Source organism: Dipodomys merriami, unplaced genomic scaffold (assembly GCF_024711535.1).
Source record: "Dipodomys merriami isolate MVZ:Mamm:240054 unplaced genomic scaffold, mDipMer1.0.p SCAF_19, whole genome shotgun sequence".
Classification (NCBI taxonomy): domain Eukaryota; kingdom Metazoa; phylum Chordata; class Mammalia; order Rodentia; family Heteromyidae; genus Dipodomys; species Dipodomys merriami.
In genome coordinates, this window is record NW_027203270.1 from 2,355,607 (window position 1) to 2,381,296 (window position 25,690).

Genomic DNA, 25,690 nt, shown 5'->3' on the forward strand with positions numbered 1-25,690 from the left:
GGGTGGGAATAAACTATGTAGAGTAGAACAAATAGTTAACTTAGAATGAATCTCTATCTTCAGATGGCCCTTTGGAATCTCAAAGAATTTTTTTTAATAAAAGAAAACACCAGTTTTACTTGTTGAAACTCAAGGTGTTTTAATGATAAGCTGTGGTGCTAAACACTCCTAAAGCTAGGAATGACTATCTCCAGGCTCTGTCCCAACTTTACCTTTTTAAATTCATGTAAGAAAGACAAATCTTATTCAGTTCCTAACTACTATTTACCTTCTGCCCTTGATTTCTCTGGGTGACTCACAAGTCAGTTTGCCATGACTTCCATGTCTTATTAGCAAAGTTTTCCTTAGCGCCCTCTGGTGACCCTTAAGCATTCTACATATGTGTGTATGAATTAAATGAGATTATATGTTAACTCACATATATAATTTAAGAGTTTACACAATCTAGTTTAATTTTTACAATGCCACAAGGTTCAAAAGAGCATCATATTAGCACTACCCTGATCTATCCTTATCTATGGCACATTATCCTTATCTATTAGGATACAAGGAGACATTTTATCTGGAATATTTACATAGAACATCCAAAATAACTCTAATTTGGATTTAAGACAGCCTTGTACTGATAATCATAAATAATCACACAAATGAATGCAAGTGATAATTTTTGTGTTTTCTGCTTAGACAGGCCTTAGAGAAGCCAGTCTAAAGGAAAATTCTCCCTTGCTCAGAATTGTTCTTCTTTCCATGATGGGGCTCTGCAAGGTTCAGATTCACTTCTGGCAGTCCATGTTTGTTGTCAGTTGAATGTCAGAGTTCTCAAGATCCTAGTGGTTAGACTGCATATAACACATCAAAGGTAAACTTGTAGCTACCCAGTCCACATTAACTGTTATTTATATAACTCACTCTATGGCATCTTTTCTCATACAAATTTTCTTCTTTCATCTCTCAGTTCCATATGTAGAAAATGTTAAAATCATTATGCTTATAACTGAGATATAAATTTCTAAAAGAAGTGAAAAAATCAGTGAGTTATTGAAATCATAGAGAAAAATAAGAAAACACTGTCTTAGAGCTCTGCACTTTGATAAGAAACTAGATTTCTGTGAGTCACTGTCATAAAGATGGTTTATAAAGATGATTACTTATTATTACTGTATCAAAAGAGGTTTTAAGTTTAAAAGACTCAATGTGTTACTATGTTAAAGAGACATTTCTACATGAACAGGAATACAAACACAGTGGTCTCTAATCAGTAATTGAAGGTGCCAGATGATAGTTGAAAATATCACACCAGATCTTAAGGACATTTTTAGAGTAGGTAGATTTCCTGTCATGTTCAGCAACAGCTGTGTATGTGGAAAAACCACCAACCCCAATTTGTGAGTATCATGGGCTTATGATAGCCCACCCAGCTTATCAGTCCACAGGGAGACTGCTTTGGATGGCACGTTGTTCCTCCCACCTTAGATAAAAATATGCAGTACCCACCTCATCATAGCTACAGCTACTCGGGGATTTGCCCATGACCTAGGAATGCATGTTTGTGTCTCCTTCCATGATGCAGTAGAAATCTGCATGGAACATTACACAGCATTCTGTTGTCTCTTCAATGAAATCACGAGAGCTGGAGGGATCCATGGCAAGTCTGCCCGAAAAGGAACAGGACTTGTTTATGCTAATGCTTATATGCCTCCCTCACTGATCCATCACCACGAGCTAATCCGAGAATCACTTTCTCCTTCATGTTTAGGCTTTCAGATTTTAAAAGAATCTATCGCCAGTTTTCCTAAAGCCCAGACCTTGACTAGGAATTTTCCGTCTTAATATCCATCACTCATGAGTCCCAATCACAGTGTCAGATCTAAAATGTATTTCACACTCCTTAAGAACACTAAGCGCTAGCGAGTCAATTAGTCCTAAATTCCTCAGGTTGGGCAAATTCTGTCCGGCTGATTTTATAGGCAGGAGCCTAAGTGAGAACCTGGCTTTGAATTCTGTGATGAATGATGCAACAGCTAAGCTGGAGAAATAGTCTCAGAAGCTCTGAATCCCCATCCCCTATCAAATGCTTATAAAGCACCCTAGATCATCCTCTGTCAAATTATTTATAGGTGACAAGAAATATTTCTAATTATATCCATTCACAGCCACAGTCAGTGAATATTATGCAAACAGATTGCCAAAAATGGTCTTGCCAAGTAGGTTCCCAGTTAGGACAGCTGAGGTAGCTGCTGTGTTTGCAGAATAGCCTCTATAAAAGTGAAGTTGAGATGCGTCAGTCCTGTCCTTCCTCAAAATCCTCAAAGGTATGTATATGTGGCAGAACATCTGGCTAGCTGTATACTCCTGATGAGTTTTCATCTGGGGGGAGATGACTGATATTCCCCAAATTTAAAATTTTTCCCCCACCACATTCCTAAGAATGACATTGTATCCTACATCTTTACTACGATTTCATGATTAAATGAAAAAAAAATCCTGTGTTTTCTTTCAACAGTCATTCTCTGCTTTGAGCCTGCCACCTTCCTCATCTGATTACACAAGAGGTAAGAGGAATTTGTCTAAACAAAGGGATATCTACTTTGTTACACTTTAATGAGCTACTAAGTGATTTCCTAGTTTAGTATTGAACATATTGAAAAAAGAAGAGCTGCTCTTTAAAAAAAATGGCTTTTCATAAAATTCTGACTTTTCAGATCATTTCACCTAACAAACGAAACTTCTCTTTCAAATTTTGTTAGAACTTCAACCACCCCCTGTAATATTTAATGTAAAAAACTCTACTTCAATTTAACCAACAAGACAGGCTACATAGTAACATCAATAATATGTTGATCAAATTTGTTATTGGTGCCTGGGTCAAGTCAGTCAGCTTTTATGTATTTTCAAACACAGTATGTTGCAGTAGAATTAGCACTGAACCTGGATTTAGAAGAACAGGGCTCACATCTCATTGCTACTACTTACCACCTCTGTGACACTGAATGACCCTTTGCCTTGAAGAACTTTCCTCATCAGTAAAATGAGGAGTCTGTATTCTAGTTGACTACTAAGGCTCCTGCTCTTGCTATGATCTAAGTCAGTGGTTTCCAAGAATCCCTCCACTGAAGCAAAACATTTAAGAGATCTTGCCCAAATCTACATGTTGAAACCCACGATTATTATTATGTTCAGAATATCTACAATGGTAAACACCTACTATGTATTGAACACTTATTTTAGTGAGTTTATATTTAACACAGTAGCAGTATCTACTTAGATAAAAGACATTGTGGAAATGTGAAGCCATTATCTCTGTGCTGGTAGATTCAAGGACCTCTCATCTCTTAGCCCCAACAATAAATGTGAGGTTCCCTGGAGGATTGTTACTTGACCAAAACTTAAGACAGGAGATGGAAAGATTGCTTTGTGTGAAAGCAAATCATAGAAACAAAAAAATGATGTAATAGATGAACATTTCTTCTCTGGGAAAAAAAACCTAAGATAGCATTAACTGTTGGGATATCTATCCCTTAAAAATATGCCTAAAGTTCACTGTATCATCATGAGACTTTTACAGATAAGATTTTGTCTGAATTAGATACAGTGGCAAATTCCATATCTAATTGTCTAAATCAAGAGGACACTAAATGTTGATCTCAAAAGACTAGAATGTTCTGAAAATCCTATAAATGCTTCAAGCTCTCATTGTTATCATTTTCATTTGTCATTGTCAACCAAGATACCACTTTGTACAAGCCAAGCCCTCTTCCACTTCACAGAAAGTACCCATTTATCAGTGGGAAAAATAAATTCATTTTGATATGAAAGTTTATACTGGCAATTGATTTCAGAAGATATATTTAGAATATTGATTTTTTTTAAGATTTTTATTGTGAAAATACTGTACATAGGGGTTACAGTTACATGAGAAAGGTAATGAGTACATTTATATCAAGCATTGTTGCCTCCTTTGTTTTTCCCCTACCATCTCTTCCCTCCCACCTCCACAATTACACCCCCCCCCAATTGGAAAGTTTGTTTTCTAACATAGTGTCTTCTACATATCCTTCTTGCAATGTTGATATTTTTAAAAATAAAGGTAGAAGGAATGGAGCTAATATGAATAGACATATATATCTAAAACAAGAAGAACTGAGTTAATAAAACTGACATTATAAAAACCAGTAGCAAAAAAAACCTCAGAGAAATAGACTAAGAAATGCAATCACTGTGAAGTTGTATTAAACTTCAGATGCAAATTTTCTCCAGGAGCCTTTTAAAATTGTTTTCTGTTTAGACACTACTGTCGACTTTCACACAATTTAAAAAACCGATGAGGCTTAATTTTGTCTTAGGATAAAATCAGTTTGGGGATTTTCAGATTTCATTATACCTGCTTTTCCCTTTGCTCACCTAATACTGTCTATTAACAGGAGTTTACTTGAGTTTATTGGATGTTTCAACCTAGATTTATGTACTGAAAGAACACATGTATCTTCTTACATCCAAATTTAGTAATTTTTACATTCAATTTTAATCATTTGGGGCAGGAAGAAAATATGCCAAATATTTCAGGTTTTAAAATAAGTTCTTTTAGATAGAAAATTCACTGTAAACAATTAGTTTCTATTTCCTAGTATCATTACGTTGTTAAATAAAACACAACAAGTTGGGAAAATGAAAGGAAAAAAATAGCAGGAAAGCAAAGATTCTGAACATCCAACCAGCACAACAAAATGTTGCTAGCTGAATATAAATCTCTCCACAGTTCTCAACTAAGAGCTACATACAGATGAAGGAATGGAGGTTTAAAATGTTACAAAACTTAAACTAGAATACAAGTGGCTTTCAGGTCCGTAGGTACCTTTCAGCCTAGGAACAGTGTACACAAGCGTGACCTCTAAGGGCAGAACAGAAGAGGAAGCGAGCTTGGCGATGAACCTGTCCCAGTGAGATAGCCAAGAAAACCCACCCACCTAATCCTTGGTTGTCATCTGGCTCTGTGTCTTCTTCTAGGTGCACCTGGCCCTGAGCCGCCACTAATAGCCTGCAGCCATGAGTACCGATGCAGAGATGGCTGTTTTTGGGGAGGCTGCCCCTTACCTCCGAAAGTCTGAAAAGGAGCGCATTGAAGCTCAGAATAAGCCTTTTGATGCCAAGTCATCAGTCTTCGTGGTGGACCCTAAGGAGTCCTACGTAAAAGCAACCGTGCAAAGCAGGGAAGGAGGGAAAGTGACAGCCAAGACTGAAGGTGGAGCTGTGAGTAAAACAAAAGGGGGCCCAGGGAGGTGTAACTGGTCTTTTTTTCTATTCTTCAGTTCATACTTACTGACTGCTTCCTTTCTTAATAGACTGTCACAGTTAAGGAAGATCAAGTCTTCTCCATGAACCCTCCCAAATATGACAAGATTGAGGACATGGCCATGATGACTCACCTGCATGAGCCTGCTGTGCTGTACAACCTCAAAGAGCGTTATGCAGCCTGGATGATCTACGTGAGTGCTCCGTATAGCCCGCCAACTCAATGTACTGCCTCTGTTCACGGGAACAAAGGAAGGCCTTAGTTTCCAGGTTTTACTATTGCAATATTCTCTGGAGATAAGTCATTTGAGTAATGTTGTAAATCCTAATGTACTTGAACATGCACACGTGGATAATTATTTCATTGAATTAGTTGGAAAACAAGCGTTTTGTACAGAGCAGGTGATATTAATCTTCATAATTCCTACTGTAGTTATTAAGCCTCTAGCCCCTTGCTCTTTAAGTAGTATTTCCAGAGTAGAATAAAAAGACCAGGGCTGAGAAACCTTGTCCTTTCCCACAGACCTACTCTGGCCTCTTCTGCGTCACCGTCAACCCCTACAAGTGGCTGCCGGTGTACAACCCCGAGGTGGTGGCTGCCTACAGAGGCAAAAAGCGTCAGGAGGCCCCGCCCCACATCTTCTCCATCTCTGACAACGCCTATCAGTTCATGCTGACTGGTGAGTGAATCTACACTTAAGAGTTTCTCTAGGGGGCTGGGAAGGTGGCTCAGTGGTAGAGCGCTTGCCTTGCATGCTCAAGGCCCTGGGTTCGATTCCTCAGCACCACATAAGCAAAAAGAAAAAAGCCGGAAGTGGCGCTGTGGCTCAAGTGGTAGAGCGCTAGCCTTGAGCTGAAGAGCTGAGGGACAGTGCCCAGGCCCAGAGTTCAGGCCCCACGACTGGACCCAAAAAAAAAAAAAAAAAAAAAAGAGTTTCTCTAGGTACTGTGAAACATTTGTATGCTGGTGACCAAAATAACTCTTCTGCACAAATATAACAATAGCAACAATAAAGGTAGGGACAAAATTTAGACTAAAATGAATGAGTTCCAAAAACTAGAGATACTTTCTTTATTTCTGTGCTAAAATCCAAATTCTAGCTTAATCAAATTTACTCATCAACTATTTTCATTTTTGTTAATGCATCATCTCTTCTTAAAAGTAAGCTTTGAAATTTCAGGGACAAGTTATTATAACAACTGTAGGAAACTATGGATTGGATATTAGTAACAAGACAGAATTTTAACTGAGTGGATCATAAAACTGTTAATCCATGTACTATCAACTGATTCTTCTTATGGCTATAATAAATTCCATATTCTTTCTTATTCATAGCAATGGAAAGATAGCACAAATTCATTAGCACATCTTTCAGTCCTTATTGTTAAGACTCTTGTGAAAGGCAAATCACCAATTACATAACTATTTTTATTAGTGGGGCATTTTAAAAGACAATTTAAAATGTGTAAGTACCACACTAATCTATGTGCTAAGACTTGTTATTTTTGTTCTGTTTTCTTTGTTTTCTGTCTCATAGATCGTGAGAACCAGTCAATCCTGATTACGTACGTAGATGTTATGCCTTTCTTTCGAGTTTTGATCATGGTAGTGGTAACTGCTACCTTATAATTTGATTTTTATTTCTACTTGTTCTCCACAGTGGAGAATCTGGTGCTGGGAAGACTGTCAACACGAAGCGTGTCATCCAGTACTTTGCAACAATTGCAGTTACTGGTGAGAAGAAAAAGGAGGAAGCACCTTCTGGCAAAATGCAGGTGGGTCTCATGGCCATGTTCAGAATCTACTGGGAGTCTCAGGTAAGATACTCTTGAGCACCAGGTGTAAGGACTGTTCTTGCTTTTGCAGGGGACTCTGGAAGATCAAATCATCAGTGCCAACCCCCTACTGGAGGCCTTTGGCAACGCCAAGACCGTGAGGAATGACAACTCCTCTCGCTTTGTAAGTCTCTTGGTCGACCTTTTCATGTAAGAACTGCAGTGGCATTTCTGTACAGCATTGTGAATATCTTTTCCATTCATTTTGTCCAATGGCTAAGGAAATAGTTTCAGCCTTTCAATCAGCCCTCTTTTGCCTTTTCAAGGGTAAATTCATCAGGATTCATTTTGGTGCCACAGGCAAGCTGGCTTCTGCAGATATTGAAACATGTAAGTTAATAAATATTAGTGACTGGAAATATTTTTTCTGCAGGTGTATGTACTGGGAAATCTCACTTTTATGTATGTTGTGTGAAATTTTCAATGCTTCATTTTCACCTGTGGCCTTTTCTTTTACATGTGCTTGATCTGTCATTCCAGATCTGCTAGAGAAGTCCCGAGTCACTTTCCAGCTAAAGGCTGAAAGAAGCTATCACATATTTTATCAAATCATGTCCAATAAGAAACCAGAGCTCATTGGTAAGAAGTCTCTTGATATATTTCTATCAAGGAAGAATAATAGTCTGTCTATGATGTCTGCCTAAAATGTTTTGGTGACCAAAGTAACTCTAGCTATATACTGCTTTTTTCCCATGTGTTAAGAAATGCTTCTGATCACCACCAACCCATATGACTTCGCCTATGTCAGTCAAGGTGAAATTACTGTGCCCAGTATTGATGATCAAGAGGAGCTGATGGCCACAGATGTAAGTAATAGGTTCAAGGCAGAGAAAAGCAAAGACATTTTCCAGCATACAACCCTCTCTGTCCTCTATCAAAATAAGACACATTAGAAGACAGATTGTCAATAAGCAATAATACCTTTTAGCCTTTCTTATCTCTGGGTGATAATTACAGGGTATTTCAATGTCTTCCTTGAAAGCTTTGAATGTCTGTAATAAATGTTCATTGTAGACAGTCCCTACTTAATTGATTCTTTTTATTTTTTAAAATCTTATTGGTCTTTTGGGGTCAGTATTTGTACCCCAAATATTGCTACTTCTTTTCTACTTCATGTAGGAAAGAGCAACATTATCACTACATTTTTAACACCAGAGACTGAAATCCTCACAGTTTCTAATAGTCAGATGCAAACACAAAGCTTTGGATGAACATCTGGAGATTCACAATATTGCTCTCTCATCCTTATGCAGCATTATAAAACATGGGTTGTCTACTCTGAGCCTTTATATTTATTAGGCTTATGTAGCCCCAAAAGAGTATTTTTTGAAACTATAAGTTGTTTCCTTTTTCATCACTTTTCTTTAATGATTATAATTCTGGGGCTTATTTTCTTTATACATAAACTATACTTACTTTGTGTTTCTTTCAAATTTCTGGATACTCTGCAATTATTCTTAACTTTAGTATTTTTAACTTTAATATTGTAGCACCCAGACATAGCATTGGTATTTGATTATAAAGGTATTTTCTCTTTCAAAGAGTTGTTAATGCCAGGGCATGTGATAAGCAGCCAGGGCAGGCTGAAAGAGATGGAGAAATCCCTGGTCTCAGTGCTGGTAGTCATGGCTTTAAGTCCTATTTGAGTGAGTGTGAACAATTGAATAAGGAACATGACATCCTTACAGTCTGCATGACTCAAGAGGGAAGACTGATACATGCCACTTAGTTCTGATGTAGATCAAAGAAGCAAAGGAAATGCATTCTCTTGAAGTTAGCAAAGTTTGAGTCTCAGATATAAGATAGGGCACAATGAGGAAAAAGTGAAGACACAGACCACTGGTGTCCCCTAAGCAAGTCGGCCAAAGTGCTAGTTGGGAAATGAATAAACTTAACTCTTTTTGACAGAGTGCTGTGGACATCCTGGGTTTCAGTGCTGATGAGAAGGTGGCTATTTACAAGCTCACTGGGGCTGTGATGCACTATGGAAACATGAAATTCAAGCAAAAGCAAAGGGAAGAGCAAGCTGAACCAGATGGCACTGAAGGTATACTGCCCGTTGATGCCTTATATTTTTTTCCATCTGGCATATGTCACAAAGGCCAAAAGTCTTAAGAAGAGAAAATGACAGACTGTTAGGTATTTTACAAAATTAAGCCCGTTTGTGGATATTTGTGATTTCTGTCCATTCCACTCTCCATTGACTTTTAAATCTACTATTTGCTCCTTGATTGAAGTATTTTTTAATCACAGTCAAGTAAGTTGGTGATCTGAATGTCTTTGTCATTACAAAGGTAGGGTTTCTCAAATTATCTTGATCTGCGGTCTATTTTTGCCATATTTCAAACATCACACAGAGGATGGATTCCTGTAGCTCCAATTTCTCTTTAGAAGAATGACTAAAATTAGTGTGAATAGAGACAAGGATTCTGAAACAATATAAACAAATGACCAGAACTCACAACATTTGCACCTATTGCTGTCACAGCAAAATCTTCTCCTTGGTCATCACCTGTCACATTTGAAACTGTGTAAGCCCCTGTTAGTTTCACCGTTCTCTATTTCTTCATGCAGTTGCTGACAAAGCTGCCTATCTGACCAGTTTGAACTCTGCTGATCTGCTCAAAGCCCTCTGCTACCCCAGGGTCAAGGTCGGCAATGAGTATGTCACCAAAGGCCAAACTGTGCAGCAGGTAAACATAATGTTAAACCCCTGATTCTCCCTTATACCAGGGGAGGCTTCGCCAAGGTCAAATCAAAAGCTAAACCATCACATACTCTTTTTGAAGGTGTACAACTCAGTGGGTGCCCTGGCCAAATCCATGTATGAGAAGATGTTCCTGTGGATGGTCACCCGCATCAACCAGCAGCTGGACACCAAGCAGCCCAGGCAGTACTTCATTGGGGTCTTGGACATTGCCGGCTTTGAGATCTTTGATGTGAGTAGTAAATGGACAGAGAATTGGCAAATAAAACTCATTAGCTACTTGATGGATCTGGTTAGGGCATTCAAAATTATCTTCATAAAATGTACTTACAAAAAGTACAAACTGTAATTCCTGTTGAAGAGTCTTTGGTGAAATATGAATATAAGTAAAAGGATAAACAGGAACAGAGAAAAAATTATTATTTCCAGACTAGAACTCTCAAATGATGGTCCTTAAAAGGTTAAAATGCTCACAATCTATCTTGGATCTAATGGAATACTCATACAAACACTTTCTTAGGTTACTCTTGAAGAAATATGGAAGTTCTTATCTAACAATATTTTGCCTAACATGCATAATTTCATGAAGTTACTTGGGAAACATTTAAGGAGTAAGTTCTTGGGTTAGAATTATATAATAGTTCAAGAAACAAGCTGAAAGTTTGTAATGTAATAAACAAAAATGTCTTAAATTCAGAAGAAGACATTACTAACTTCACTGTACATATAAGTTAACCATGACTAAATTTCCCTATATTTATTCCTCCCTATAGTTCAACACCCTAGAACAGCTATGTATCAACTTCACCAACGAGAAACTGCAACAGTTTTTCAACCACCACATGTTCGTGCTGGAGCAAGAGGAATACAAGAAGGAAGGCATCGACTGGGAGTTCATTGACTTCGGGATGGACCTGGCTGCCTGCATCGAGCTCATTGAGAAGGTTCATAGGACTTTTTAAGCCTTCAAAACAGGAAAAACAAATCTGTGGCCACCTTATGCTTAATTACAGCCCAATTCTAAAATAAAGTGGTAGAGTAAGAGCAAACTCCTGAATTCATATCCCAAGCCCTCCAAAAACCAAGCAGGGATGTTTCATGATTTTGAGTGATGTCAATTACACGGTTAGTAAAGAAGAAAGAATTCAGAATAGTTTTAAAGTATTTAAAAATGGTACTTTCAGACAGTTTATTTTATGCACTAAACATAAAGTTTTCTAAGTGGTATAGATAGACTATTTGATCTGAGTCCTTTCTAGAAACATATTTCTCATAGGTCCTTGATACACTATGACTGTTCTACATTTTGGTGGTAGAGGTAACAAAGCATGTCTATTTAGTGTATCATTCACAGTCTCTGCTGATTACACAAATCACACAGTAGAATTCTCTAAAGGACTCACAAATACCATTACTTTTTGCTATTCTTAGCCTATGGGCATCTTCTCCATCCTGGAAGAGGAGTGCATGTTTCCCAAGGCAACAGACACCTCTTTCAAGAACAAGCTCTATGAACAGCACCTGGGCAAATCCAACAACTTCCAGAAGCCCAAGCCTGCCAAAGGCAAGGCTGAGGCCCACTTCTCACTGGTGCACTATGCGGGCACTGTGGACTACAACATTATTGGCTGGCTGGACAAGAACAAGGACCCCCTGAATGAGACTGTGGTGGGGCTATACCAGAAGTCTGGATTGAAGACCCTGGCTTTCCTCTTTTCTGGGGGACAAGCTGCTGAAGCAGGTAATTTTTAATAGCATCAATAATGTCCTAAGGTCACAAAATAGAAATATACTATTTACCAGAGACAAGTTTAGTTATAGCAAAACCTAATATGAAAATATGTCCCTTGTGAGTCTAACGAAAGGAAGTATATTCCATAACTGAAGCACACAGTTTTCTGAACTATCAGAGTAGAGATTTGTATGGAGCAATCTTTAGTCCATAGTCTCATTTTATAAACAACAATGAGAGAATAAGATAATGTGGCTTGCTTACGATGACATAACTCACTTTTACCACTTTAATAATACTGCCTCCTTCAAAGATCTAAGTAAGTTGGAGATACAGAAATTCTTTGCAGGGCCCCAGAACTTGGGGAATTCAAGTTTTGTTCTCATAAGTGGCCCAAGCCTAGATGGTCAAGTAATAATACGGAAGCCCAGGCAAATAGAAATTAGGACTTACCTGCAAGTAAGCAAAGGTTCACTTATCTGGAACCAGGCACTGAACTTTACACATTCAAAGGCCCCTTCAGGAAACTGGCATTCCCAATTTAGAGCTGAGGAGTCCTATTCAGATCCCATCAACCTTGTCAATTACAAGCTCTGTGTATTTTTCCCCTGTGTATAATGTGAGTCAATGGCTACATTTTCTTAGTCTACATCTGAGTAAGGAAAGATATAGAAAGAAGAATAGCAGTGAGTGCTCATTTAAATTCCAAAGAGAATTTTGGGATCCTGATGTCTATCTATGGGCTCTATTTCAAAGGCCGTTACATCTAATTTTTAAATTTTTCTTATTTTTCAGAGGGTGGCGGTGGTGGAAAGAAAGGTGGCAAGAAGAAGGGTTCTTCTTTCCAGACAGTGTCAGCTCTTTTCAGGGTACAGTATAACCTAGAATTATAATTTTATTTAAAAAATTAATGTCATAAAAATCCAAAAAAAAAACGTAAATATTTTCACTTGAGGAAAAAAAAGTAACACATAGAAGACCCACAGTGTATCTCTTTACATTAAAACTTATAATAGTAAGTGATCCGTTTCCCTGAACCCAAAGTGCAAGAGACTTGGTCTTACATTTCCAATGAAGTTCAGTGTGGTGGCACATATCTGTAATCCCAGCACTTGAAAAATTGCAGGTTTGAGGTCAGCCTGGGCTACCTAGTGAGGTAGATGCCATCCTAAAATACATAATGAGTCAGTATCATTTTTTTTTGGTCCAATTGTGGGGCCTGAACTCTGGGCCTAGGCGCTGTCCCTCAGCCCTTCAGCTCAAGGCTAGCGCTCTACCGCTTGAGCCACAGCGCCACTTCCAGCTTTTTTTCCTGCTTATGTGGTGCTGAGGAATTGAACCCAGGGCCTCATGCATGCGAGGCAAGCGCTCTACCACTGAGCCACCTTCCCAGCCCAGAGTCAGTATCATTTTTTTTCATGAAATCAATCCACTTTTAAAGCATTCACATTATTCACTTATATCTATACCCCATGATCAAAGTCTCAATCCATGTCTTTTCTGTCAAGCTTAAGAGCAACACACTGAAATTGACTGATTTTTATGTAATTAGGTATTTCCTACCTACACTCGATCTATATGATTTCTCTTGGTCAACACTGGGTCAGTTTTTTCTTTGTTTTTTAGATAGTTGTTTAAAATGTGAGATGAGTCAAAATTAGTTACAGAGCATTGAGGGGGGCTCTGACATAGACACAATTACAGGTGATTTTAAACATTTTCGTGTGGTTTTATAGGAGAATTTAAATAAGCTGATGACCAACTTGAGGAGCACTCACCCCCACTTTGTACGCTGCCTCATTCCCAATGAAACTAAAACTCCTGGTAAGACACATCTATATCCCAAATGAGTCTCCAGCGTGATTTCTTTCTTCAGACTGTTATTTAGAAGACATTCTCTGTTCTTAGGTGCCATGGAGCACGAACTTGTCCTGCACCAGCTGCGGTGTAACGGCGTGCTGGAAGGCATCCGCATCTGCCGGAAAGGGTTCCCAAGCAGAATCATTTATGCAGACTTCAAGCAGAGGTTTGTGTCTCATATTTTCTCACAGTTTTACATTAAAAGGTGTCTTATTCTTTTAATGGTACATTGCTCTCCAAAACTTAACCTATTCAACTTTTCAGTGATAGCTACCAAGTGTTAGATTTTTTTTTTTCAGGGAAAAAGAAAAAGAAAAGCCACATTTTAATCTCCTTTTTGTTTTGACAGATACAAAGTTCTCAATGCCAGTGCTATCCCAGAGGGTCAGTTCATTGACAGCAAGAAGGCTTCTGAGAAACTTCTAGGGTCTATTGATATTGACCATACCCAGTACAAATTTGGTCATACCAAGGTACCACCAGACCAAACTTCTATCATTCATAATTTCATAACTTTGGGGGTTTCTCATGAGTGGAAATAACATGCTTGAACTTGCTCTCTGGTAAGGTTTTCTTTAAAGCTGGCCTGTTGGGAACTCTAGAGGAGATGCGAGATGATAAGCTAGCCCAACTCATCACACGCACTCAAGCCATCTGCAGAGGGTACCTGATGAGGGTGGAGTTCAAGAAGATGATGGAAAGGAGGTGAGGGACAAAAGAAAATTCTTCCTTTTTCACACATTTATGAGGGAATTCAATGCAGTCACTGCTTTTGTTGTGATGGTCACTTTATACATTGTTTTGTCTTTGTTAACTGTTTTCCTTTTTCTACAGAGAATCCATCTTCTGCATCCAGTACAATGTCCGTGCCTTCATGAATGTGAAGCACTGGCCCTGGATGAAGCTGTATTTCAAGATCAAACCCCTTCTCAAGAGTGCAGAGACAGAGAAGGAGATGGCCAACATGAAGGAAGATTTTGAGAAAACCAAAGAGGAACTGGCTAAGTCAGAAGCCAAAAGGAAAGAACTGGAAGAAAAGATGGTAGCACTGATGCAAGAGAAAAATGACTTGCAACTCCAGGTTCAATCGGTAAGTATTACATATTGCACAACTGAGCAATAACTTATTATCTAATCATTATCTAACTGAATACAAGCATTTCTTAATTTAAGAATTGGAAAGCAAATTATACCCACTGGAAATTTGTTGTGATGGATTACCCTTCAAATCTACCAAGACTCAGAACTAAAAAAGCAAAAGATGCAAAGCTACATATGCTGCATGTGTTCATAGGTACATTAATAAACTGCACATGCTCACATATGAATAGTTTCATATGTGCATTCATAACATAGCTTGGTTACCAAGGGACAGGCATAAACATGTCCCTAGACATTTTCCTCCCTTCATAGACCCCTATCTTAGATTAGATTATTCTCTTGCTCCTAATTGTTTTTGTGCATAAAATGGAAGTTGCATTGTTTTTTTTTTTTCTCACCCCCATGAATGTGAGGAAACTATGTGCTGGAATGAGTGACTTTTCCAGAAGTAACAAGAATTAGTAAGTTGTAAAGTGTACCAAAAAGTTAAAAAGTTTTCCTGATTTCACTTTTCACACATGGGTAATTGAGGAAGCTGTTATTCTACTTATTAAGTAGACTAAAAATTTTAAACTTGTGTACTTCATTTATAATGTAATTGCTAACCAACTGATAATCAGTAGACATTTCCCCTCTTAATAAGTTTAATAACATTTTATTTCTATCGATTTTATATTTATTAGTGTGTATTAATTATACCAAGAGGTTACTTGGGATATGTTCATATGCATATGTAAAGTGCTTGGATCAAATTCACTCCCTCTGTTACTCTTCTTGCCCCCTTTCCTCTATAAATAATTTTAACAGGTTTTACTATTTTATTTTCATATACAGATATAAAGTACTTCTATTATACTCAATCTGTCCCCCTCATTCTCTCCTTCCAACCTTCTCTTAATAAGTGACTGCAAGGGTGCATATTCAGCTCAAACATGTGAAAATGTTCAATTGCTCCCTTTAGGAAGCAGATGGCTTGGCTGATGCAGAGGAAAGGTGTGATCAGCTGATCAAGACCAAAATCCAGCTGGAGGCCAAAATCAAAGAGCTGACTGAAAGAGCAGAGGATGAGGAAGAGATCAATGCTGAGCTGACCGCCAAGAAGAGAAAGCTAGAGGATGAGTGCTCAGAACTGAAGAAAGACATTGATGACCTTGAGCTGACCCTGGCCAAGGTTGAAAAGGAGAAGCATGCCACGGAGAACAAGGTATGGTCCATTTTAGAGTATTTACAAGCATTCACTTACTAATATAGCTTAATCTTCAGTTATTGAATATGAAAAAAATCAACATAATCACACCATCCCTTACTCTTTACCACTCACTCATTTTCCTTCACCTTTTTTTCACCTTCACTCTCTTCAGCCATGTAGGTCTAAGGTTAGCTTATGATTTTACTTTCAGACTGATACTGTCCTATGAGATCCTGGTTTTCATCAAGGTGACAGGCTGTCAGCTGTGAATGTTGGCACATACCTTTAACCTTGACACTTGAGAGGTTGAGAAGGAGGACCACAAATTTGAGGCCAGTCTGGGCTTCAGAGAAAGACACTGTCTCATAAAAGAAAAAAAGATGACAGATTGTCATGAGCATTCTTATCCTCTGTTCAAACCAAAAGGTGAAAAACCTCACAGAAGAGATGGCAGGCCTGGATGAAAATATCGCCAAGCTGACCAAGGAGAAGAAGGCCCTCCAAGAGGCCCACCAGCAGACCCTGGATGACCTGCAGGCAGAGGAGGACAAAGTCAACACTCTGACCAAAGCTAAAACCAAGCTAGAGCAGCAAGTGGATGATGTAAGTGTGAAAAGCAAAGTCTTCCCCTTAAGATAATGGAATAAGCAACTGTGACATGATACCATCATTGATACTCAAGACTGTTAAAGTCATCTCTTATTTATTGTTTCTTTAAAAAGATTCAATGATTGTATCTTGAGTATCAAGCTAGTGGCATAAGATTCACTGCATAAGAAGGCAAATTAAATCCATTATAATTTAGCTTGAAGGATCTCTGGAACAAGAAAAGAAACTTCGAATGGACTTAGAAAGAGCTAAGAGGAAGCTGGAGGGAGACCTAAAATTGGCCCAAGAATCCACAATGGATATCGAAAATGACAAACAACAGCTTGATGAGAAACTCAAAAAGTAAGTGGGATTATAGTTCAGCTATAATCTTAATTATGAATAACACTGAAGATATATATTAAAATATATATTAAAAAGATCTTTAAACAACTGATTGGTTGAATTAAAAACCCATTGTACATCTACTTTAAGATAATAATAATAATAATAATAATAATAATAATAATAATAATGATAATGATAGATCTCCAAAATATTACTTTATGACATATGGAGAAAATGAATATTGATAGCTATTTGAGGAAAATGACACATTACTGACTTATAAAAGCCTGTATTCTTCCTCAACACCAGCAATCTAAAGAAGTTTTATTATGAATAGATAAGACTGGATGAGAACTGACTGTGAGCTCATATGCTCTTTTACTAGGAAAGAGTTTGAAATGAGCAATCTGCAAAGCAAGATTGAAGATGAACAAGCCCTTGGAATGCAGCTGCAGAAGAAGATCAAGGAGTTGCAGGCAAGGCATTCCCTTTAATTTTGCAAGATATGACAGGGTTTGAATAAAACTGTCATGAATTGACATTAATGTTGACTTTCACTCTCAGGCCCGCATTGAGGAGCTGGAGGAGGAAATCGAGGCAGAGAGGGCCTCCAGGGCCAAAGCAGAGAAGCAGCGCTCTGACCTCTCCCGGGAACTGGAGGAGATCAGCGAGAGGCTGGAAGAGGCTGGTGGAGCCACTTCTGCCCAGATCGAGATGAACAAGAAGCGGGAGGCTGAGTTCCAGAAAATGCGCAGGGACCTGGAGGAGGCCACCCTGCAGCATGAAGCCACAGCAGCTGCTCTTCGGAAGAAGCATGCAGACAGTGTGGCAGAGCTTGGGGAGCAGATCGACAACCTGCAGAGGGTCAAGCAGAAGCTGGAGAAGGAGAAGAGCGAGCTGAAGATGGAGATTGATGACCTTGCTGGAAACATGGAGACAGTCTCCAAAGCCAAGGTCTTTTTATTCACACCGCCTTTTTTTCCTTTACATGCAATAGTTCAAAATAGCTATCATTATATCTGAATATATCTAATCAAATTGTACAAACATCACATGTAATCCCTAAGTTTATTTTTTTTCTAATAGGCATCATAGTATTAAACCAAATTACTTATGTTCAATAGCTTACTTTTAGAAATTGCTTCAAAAGCCGGGGGCTGGTGGCTCACGCCTGTAATCCTAGCTACTCAGGAGACTGAGATCTGAGGATTGCGGTTCAAAGCCAGCCCAGGCAGGAAAGACTGTGAGACTCCTATCTCCAATAAATCACCAGAAAACCGGAAGTGGCGCTATAGCTCAAGTGGTAGAGTGCTTGCCTTGAGCTGAAGAGCTGAGGGACAGCGCCCAGGCCCAGAGTTCAAGACCCATGACCGACAAAAAAAAAAAAAAAAAAGAAATTGCTTCAAACTTTTTGTGAACAATTAGAGTGAGTCCAGGTGCTATTGCTCCTGCCTGTAATCTTAGCTATTCAGGAGATTGAGAGCTAGAGGAAGGCAGCTCAGGCAAAAAAAATCACACTCTTTCCCCAAGATAAAAGCAGTGTTGGAAGCCTGGTTCAAGTGGTAGAGCACCAGCTCTGAGCAAGCAAAAGCCAAGCAACTGTAAAAAAAATGAAAATTAAGACTTGCCTAAAAGTCATTCTCCATTATGATGTAGGATATAATTAATGTTCACGTCTTCTAAAAGAAGATAATCCAATTTTGACAATCCTATGTTCGTTTATCTAGACAAACATATTCCCCAGTATTTCTTAGACAATGTACTGTGAAGGCTTTGACGGTAAAGTAAATTAAATTCTTCCTGCTACAAGTAATTGCAGATATCCAAATCCCAGCCTTCTAATATGCCATCTTTTCCTGATTTGTATTTCCTATCACAGGGGAACCTTGAGAAAATGTGCCGTACCCTAGAGGACCAGCTTAGCGAAGTGAAAACAAAGGAAGAGGAGCAGCAACGCTTAATCAATGAGTTGTCAGCCCAAAAGGCACGCTTACACACAGAATCAGGTCAGTCAGTGAGCCTTCCTGAGTCACAATGCTCGACAGGAAATGGACTCATTACCTTGCTCCTGTAACTGTAACCCCTTTGTACAGTAGCTTTGCAAGAAAAATACATATAAAAAAAGAAAGACAAAGCATTCCTCAGCCATGTACACCCTACCTATTATTTCTCAGCCACATCTCTTTTTTTTAAACTGTGAAATAATTTAAAAATGAAATTTAAGTTCTCTGGGCTCAAGAGATTTTTTTCTTGCCTCAACACTAATGTTAAAAAAAATCAAAAATCCTAAAATATCAAAGAAAAATCATATGCTTTAGAAAAGCAAGAAATAACCCTGTCAATGAACTGCTACTCTGGAGTTATTCTCTTCATCTTATGACCCAAGGAGAGAGGAGGGTCAGATGGCATTCCACGCTTCTCTTCATCTAGACAGCAGAGCTAAATCATTCCTATTTTGTCTTCCAAAGGTGAATTTTCCAGACAGATCGATGAGAAAGATGCTTTGGTTTCTCAACTGTCCAGAGGCAAACAAGCGTTTACACAGCAGATTGAGGAATTAAAGAGGCAGCTGGAAGAAGAGACAAAGGTGAGAATTTTCCCGTTGATACTTTGAATCACCTGCCCTGGGCAACATGATACAGTACTGAACTTCACACAGAGACTATCAATCAATGACTAGAATGTAAACTTATTTTATTCACCTTTTGGTTGATCTAGGCCAAGAATGCCCTGGCCCACGCCCTACAGTCAGCCCGCCATGACTGTGACCTGCTAAGGGAACAATATGAAGAGGAGCAGGAAGCCAAGGCTGAGCTGCAAAGGGCCATGTCCAAGGCTAACAGTGAGGTTTCCCAGTGGAGGACCAAATACGAAACTGATGCCATTCAACGCACAGAGGAGCTGGAGGAGGCCAAGTATGGATTTTCAGTGATGGGTGCAGAAAGAAATGAAAGTAGAAATCAGTCATAGAAAAATAGAAGGGACTATTCCAACCATGGAAATAGGCCAAGAATTCTAGCCTACTTTATTGTTGGGAGGTAGATTGGTAGATTCCACAATATTGTCCTTGTTACATCCCATTATGTACCCACTGGAGAACAGGATAAGACCAAAGTATGGTACAGAAGCATCTTGTACTTCTTTCCACCAAAAGGACAAGTAGATTATTAGTTATCAACTTTGCTTTTATAAATTAAGTGAAATTATTTTCCTTTCATAGAAGGAAAAGGCGACAGAGGTTATCTAGTGCAAAATTCTGGCTATAATAATGCTTTTAATGTTTTTAATGTTTTTCTTTAGCCTAGAGTGTTGAATGTTCAGAATAAGACTATGATTACCCAACCAATATCAGTGGACTTATTCATGAATTTTACAATACATTTTATAGAATAAAATTCATGGGAATTACATATAGAAGGAAAAACATTGCGAAGGAAGTGTTCCTAAATTTCACTGATTTTAGTAGTTGTTAAAATTAAATGAAATGAATGTGTCTGGCCAGAATTTGTAGAGACAGCCTTCTAGCTGTGAGTGTGGATTGGTAAAAGACATGAATAAGATGGGCTGATAGAGAGGCAGTAACTAGGATATCAAGCATTAATTGGGAAATATAATGAGGTGATGCTTATTTTCTGAGGACATCAGAAAATTAGTGGTTAATCATATGATCTCAAACATACTCTCTGTGGACCACAGTTTCCTCCATACAGTAAAAAGGAACATGCTAGAAATTGCTCAGGATCCTATTCAATGCTACTGTTCTTTGACAAAATGCCTTCTATCCATGGTTTCCATTTTTCACTCAGTTGAAATGCTTATTCATTCATATTCTCTCTCTCTTTCTCAAAATGGCTTCATTTTATATTTGACAGAACCTAAGATAGATAAAAATAAGAACTCACTAGGGAAAACAGAATTCCAGGAGAGATAAAATAGGTACCAAGAAGCAGATTTGGGGAAAATACACTTTCTTTCTTGGCAGGTCACAGAGTTCACTGTGGTAACTTTTGATTCTGTTCTTGGTGGTCACTCACACTGATACCTTTTCAGGAAGAAGCTGGCTCAGCGTCTGCAGGATGCTGAGGAACACGTAGAAGCTGTGAATTCCAAATGTGCTTCTCTGGAGAAGACAAAGCAGCGACTTCAGAATGAAGTGGAGGATCTCATGATTGATGTAGAAAGATCTAATGCTGCCTGCGCAGCCCTTGATAAGAAGCAACGGAACTTTGACAAGGTGGCCACAGCGACTGTCTCCCTAGGGGGAAACTGGTGCCGTTTCTGATACCAGAATCTAATTACTAATATACTTCCAGGTTCTGGCAGAATGGAAACAGAAGTATGAGGAAACTCAGGCAGAACTTGAGGCCTCCCAGAAGGAGTCCCGTTCTCTCAGCACTGATCTGTTCAAGGTGAAGAATGCCTATGAAGAATCCCTGGATCAACTCGAAACACTAAAGAGAGAAAATAAGAACTTACAGCGTGAGTGTCTATAGTCATTCTATTTCAAAAAATGGTTGGGAGAGATCTTTCCATTTTTCATTCTAAGTTGAACTTTGATGTTTATTATTAAACAACAGAGGAGATTTCTGACTTAACTGAGCAAATTGCGGAGGGTGGAAAGCATATTCATGAACTGGAGAAAATAAAGAAACAAATTGATCAAGAAAAGAGTGAGCTACAGGCTGCTCTCGAGGAAGCAGAGGTACATGTTTCATTTGCTTGCCTATACATTACAGATAAATTGTGGGGGAGGAGAAAAGAATAAGAAATGAGGTCTACCATGTTGCAAGCCTAGGGCATAATGCATCTAACCAATGAAAAATGCTGCATTATACCTTCTGAATAGAGAAGAAATAGATTAAATGAAGATATAATAACATCTGTGGAATTTATAAATGACTTCTTGGAGAAATCATTCTCATATAGGAAAAAATAGTTCTATTGTGATAAAATATTTTTAGATAACCTAAGTTTTCCCCTTATTAAGGCATCTCTTGAGCATGAAGAAGGCAAAATTCTTCGCATCCAACTCGAGTTAAATCAGGTGAAATCTGAGATTGACCGGAAAATTGCTGAGAAGGATGAGGAAATTGACCAGCTAAAGAGAAACCATCTCAGAGTGGTGGAGTCCATGCAGAGCACCCTGGATGCGGAGATCAGGAGCAGGAATGATGCCCTGAGGATCAAGAAGAAGATGGAGGGAGACCTCAATGAAATGGAAATCCAGCTGAACCATGCCAACCGCCAGGCTGCTGAGGCCATAAGGAATCTCAGAAACACACAAGGAATGTTAAAGGTACATTAGCATAAAAACACATGGTGTGATACAGTCTGGGCAGCATTGTAGAACTTAAAACTTAATGTTGTAGGAAGGCCACCAATTATGGATCATCCACTTAATGTGGTAGTCATTTAAACTTTTTACGTGCATAGTTGCGAAAGAGGTTTGTTTTGTCTGAAAAGACCAAGGAAGAAGTTACTATGTTATCTGCACAGTAGGTAAAGTGGTAAATGGTAGAGACAGAACATTAAAAGACTTTAGGTATATGTTATTGCCTTTATGTGGACTTCTCTTTTCAAATATTTAAAATAACATCATTGGACTGGATGATAAGGGTACTTTCTTGATCTAAAATTTTATAGATTTAGCTGTGACTTTTTATGATTCATGATCTAAAGTAATAAAACATGTTCTTTGGAAGGGAAGTGTTAGAGTAGGCCTTCAAGAATTGGCCATTAAAAGTACTAATGTCCTATCTAATCCTACTGAGTTGTTAGCATAAAATGTGTACATGACCTTCGATTTGTATCAACTAAAATTGGAACATGAATATGGGTCTTTTTCTTTGCGTAGGACACTCAGCTCCATCTGGATGATGCCATCAGAGGCCAAGATGACCTTAAAGAACAACTGGCAATGGTTGAGCGCAGAGCTAACCTAATGCAAGCTGAGATTGAAGAGCTCAGAGCATCCCTGGAACAGACAGAGAGGAGCAGGAGAGTCGCAGAGCAAGAGCTTCTGGATGCCAGTGAGCGTGTGCAACTCCTGCACACTCAGGTGATGCTCATGACCATGGTTTAATGAATGTACTTTCTGAAAATGGAGGCTGTTTGGAAGGATAAGCTTGTTTAATGTTTCCAGGAGTTGTGATAAATGTATAGAGTGATGTATTGAGACCTAGCTGGTTTACAAGTACATAGTCTGGAATAACCATGGGTGCAAATAATCAAGTTTCAAAATTATATAGTGAACCACAGAAAACCACCTGCAATCCTCTGTTTTTAAAGAGACAAAGTAGAAAATAATAAGCCACCAGATAATATGTATGACATGCACATAAGGCTAAACTTATGAAATATTAAAGAAGCTCTTGGATTTGATTCATGTAAGCCATTATGAGTGCTAGTTAGCATTTGCTGTTTACAGCGGATTTGTTAAATTACTAAGGTATGTCCTTGCACTAGCTGATATACAGTAAGTTTAGTTAATCCCAGCCAAAGGCAGAAGGCTTAAGAGCTTAAAGTCAGTCTAAACTACTTAAAGAGTTCAAGACCTCCCTAAACTACAAATAGAGAAACTGTTTTTTTCAAAAGAAAAAGGTGCATTATCTTTTAGCTTAAAAACATATAAGAAACATCTATAAAGATAAACAGTGTTTCAAATGGTTATCTCTGGTTAATGAGAATATAATCATTATTGTTATTTTTAATGCTAGTTTGCAGTTTCCATTTTATAATAAACATTACTGTGTACTTTGACACTTAATAGCTATTATAGCAAAGTTAAAATCACATGCCAGAAATAACTTTTAAATCACATTAATGTATAACACGTTTCTTACTAATTATGAGTATCTAGAATTGAATAGATATATAACTATTGTCAACTTTACATAACGCACAGATTACAGGTTTGTTTTTTGTACCACTTAATATACAGATCCAATTAGTAGAAATGAATTGCCAAAATTAATAATCCATTTTTGTTCACTGGTACTATATAGGATAGCACTTTTAAGTATGGGGATTTTGCTTTATGTTTATAAATATTCACTGATAACCACTGAATATATTTGCCATTAGAAATTAACTTTTACCTAGAACGATTTATTTAAAGTTTTACAGACATATGAGCAGAAAAAGAAGGCATAGACTTAGAATTCAAATCTGGCTTGGTTTTTATTCTTCACATTTCTTACAGTAATTTATGCCTGCTAGTCAAACAACAATGTAAATGATCATAACTGTGATTTTCCTCCTTTTTGTTAATTTGCTACAGAACACCAGCCTGATCAACACCAAGAAGAAGCTGGAGAATGACATCTCCCAAATCCAGGGAGAGATGGAGGACATTGTGCAGGAAGCCCGCAATGCAGAGGAGAAGGCCAAGAAGGCCATCACCGATGTGAGCAGAGGGCAACAGGGTGGTGGGCAAACTTCAATCCCGCTGTGCTCTCTGGGCTCTTAACTTTTTCTGTCTTACTACTCACTAGGCTGCCATGATGGCTGAGGAGCTGAAGAAGGAACAGGACACCAGCGCCCACCTGGAGCGGATGAAGAAGAACATGGAACAGACAGTGAAGGACCTGCAGCACCGTCTGGATGAGGCTGAGCAGCTGGCACTGAAGGGTGGCAAGAAGCAGATCCAGAAACTGGAGGCTAGAGTGAGTGTCCACACATCCATTCAATTTCTAGCCTGTGTGTGGGAAGTTACGACAGACCTATTTAACACTTTTGTTCTCTCCTAGGTGAGGGAGCTGGAAAATGAGGTGGAAAATGAACAGAAGCGCAATGTTGAGGCTGTCAAGGGCCTTCGCAAACATGAGAGGAGAGTGAAGGAACTCACTTACCAGGTGACTGGCATTTTAGATTTGCTAGGCCTACACTGTGGAGAAAATAAAAACAGTAATACATTTTCTAACAATGGCACTATCTGTTTGCTGCCTCTTTCAGACTGAGGAGGACCGCAAGAATGTTCTCAGGCTGCAGGACTTGGTGGACAAATTACAAACCAAAGTTAAAGCTTATAAGAGACAAGCCGAAGAGGCTGTGAGTATCTCCACAGTAACAGAGAAACATTTAGGTCCCAGCTTTTGTGGGACCTTGAAGTTTCTATAATGTAAGGGGCTTTCCTTAAGCCACTGAACACAAAATTGGTAATAAACCAGCAGCAAGGAAAATGAGTATACTTGACAAGAGATTCTAGTTAATTTCTTCTAAGACATTTGAAAGCAATTTTCCAGACATGTTAACAGACAAATACTTTCTTAACACAAAACTCTTCCTACTCTAAACTCCCAGAATGTAGAAAACGATGCAAATGAGGTCTGATTTATTCTAAGGCCTATTTAACTTAATGATAAACCCATTTGAGACCTTTTTTTTTTCAACTTACTTTCTCATCCTGTTTTTTTTTTAATTCATCCTCTTAATTTTGAAAGTTTCCTTAAAATTCTTTACACCTATACTACCGCTATACCTATTTTTAAAGTTTATTTTACAGGAAAAAAAAAGATCAAATCCATGCTCCTTTGATTTCCATGTTGCTAGAGGAGCCTCTTTATTCCGCCCTGGGTCAAATGAGAGAAATGGAAAAGAGGGGTATTGTAGGAAGAGTTTGTGGGTTGCTCTCCCTCCAAGGAACTATGTTACCAAGTGACAGAACCTTTTGCTTTCATATTCACGAGTCAAATCCTGAAGCTTCTTTCAAAAATAGACAAGACCATTACAATCTGAAAATGTCAAGCTTTCTTATTCTCTAAAATGCAATTCTGTTCTCAGGAGGAACAATCCAATGTGAACCTTTCCAAGTTCCGCAAGATCCAGCACGAGCTGGAGGAAGCCGAGGAACGGGCTGACATCGCAGAGTCACAGGTCAACAAGCTACGGGTGAAGAGCCGGGAAGTTCACACCAAAGTCATAAGTGAAGAGTAATTCATTCTTCTGCTGAGAGTGACCTAAGAAATGCACAAAATGTGAATTCTTTGTCACTGTCCTCTATATCAAGGAAATAAAATCTGCAGAGATTTTTGCAATTTAA

General features: G+C 38.5%; 1 protein-coding gene across 1 annotated transcript; it reads left to right on the plus strand.

The window, feature by feature from the left end:
- Window positions 1-2,104: 2,104 nt before the first annotated feature.
- LOC138830572 (myosin-4) lies at window positions 2,105-25,689 on the plus strand. The gene is made up of 40 exons (XM_070026961.1): window positions 2,105-2,312; window positions 2,504-2,552; window positions 5,005-5,247; window positions 5,340-5,483; window positions 5,813-5,969; window positions 6,828-6,855; window positions 6,951-7,065; window positions 7,157-7,249; window positions 7,392-7,455; window positions 7,606-7,704; window positions 7,828-7,931; window positions 9,034-9,172; window positions 9,700-9,818; window positions 9,915-10,064; window positions 10,606-10,776; window positions 11,264-11,573; window positions 12,360-12,433; window positions 13,301-13,388; window positions 13,473-13,590; window positions 13,774-13,897; window positions 13,993-14,129; window positions 14,259-14,514; window positions 15,487-15,729; window positions 16,141-16,317; window positions 16,520-16,665; window positions 17,036-17,126; window positions 17,215-17,604; window positions 18,530-18,656; window positions 19,119-19,237; window positions 19,369-19,565; window positions 20,701-20,884; window positions 20,964-21,129; window positions 21,228-21,352; window positions 21,638-21,946; window positions 22,505-22,708; window positions 23,930-24,055; window positions 24,144-24,314; window positions 24,399-24,503; window positions 24,604-24,699; window positions 25,432-25,689. The coding sequence occupies exons 3-40, from the start codon at window positions 5,044-5,046 to the stop codon at window positions 25,582-25,584; spliced, it is 5,823 nt and encodes a 1,940-aa protein (XP_069883062.1). The 5' UTR covers window positions 2,105-2,312; window positions 2,504-2,552; window positions 5,005-5,043; the 3' UTR covers window positions 25,585-25,689.
- Window position 25,690: the final 1 nt, after the last annotated feature.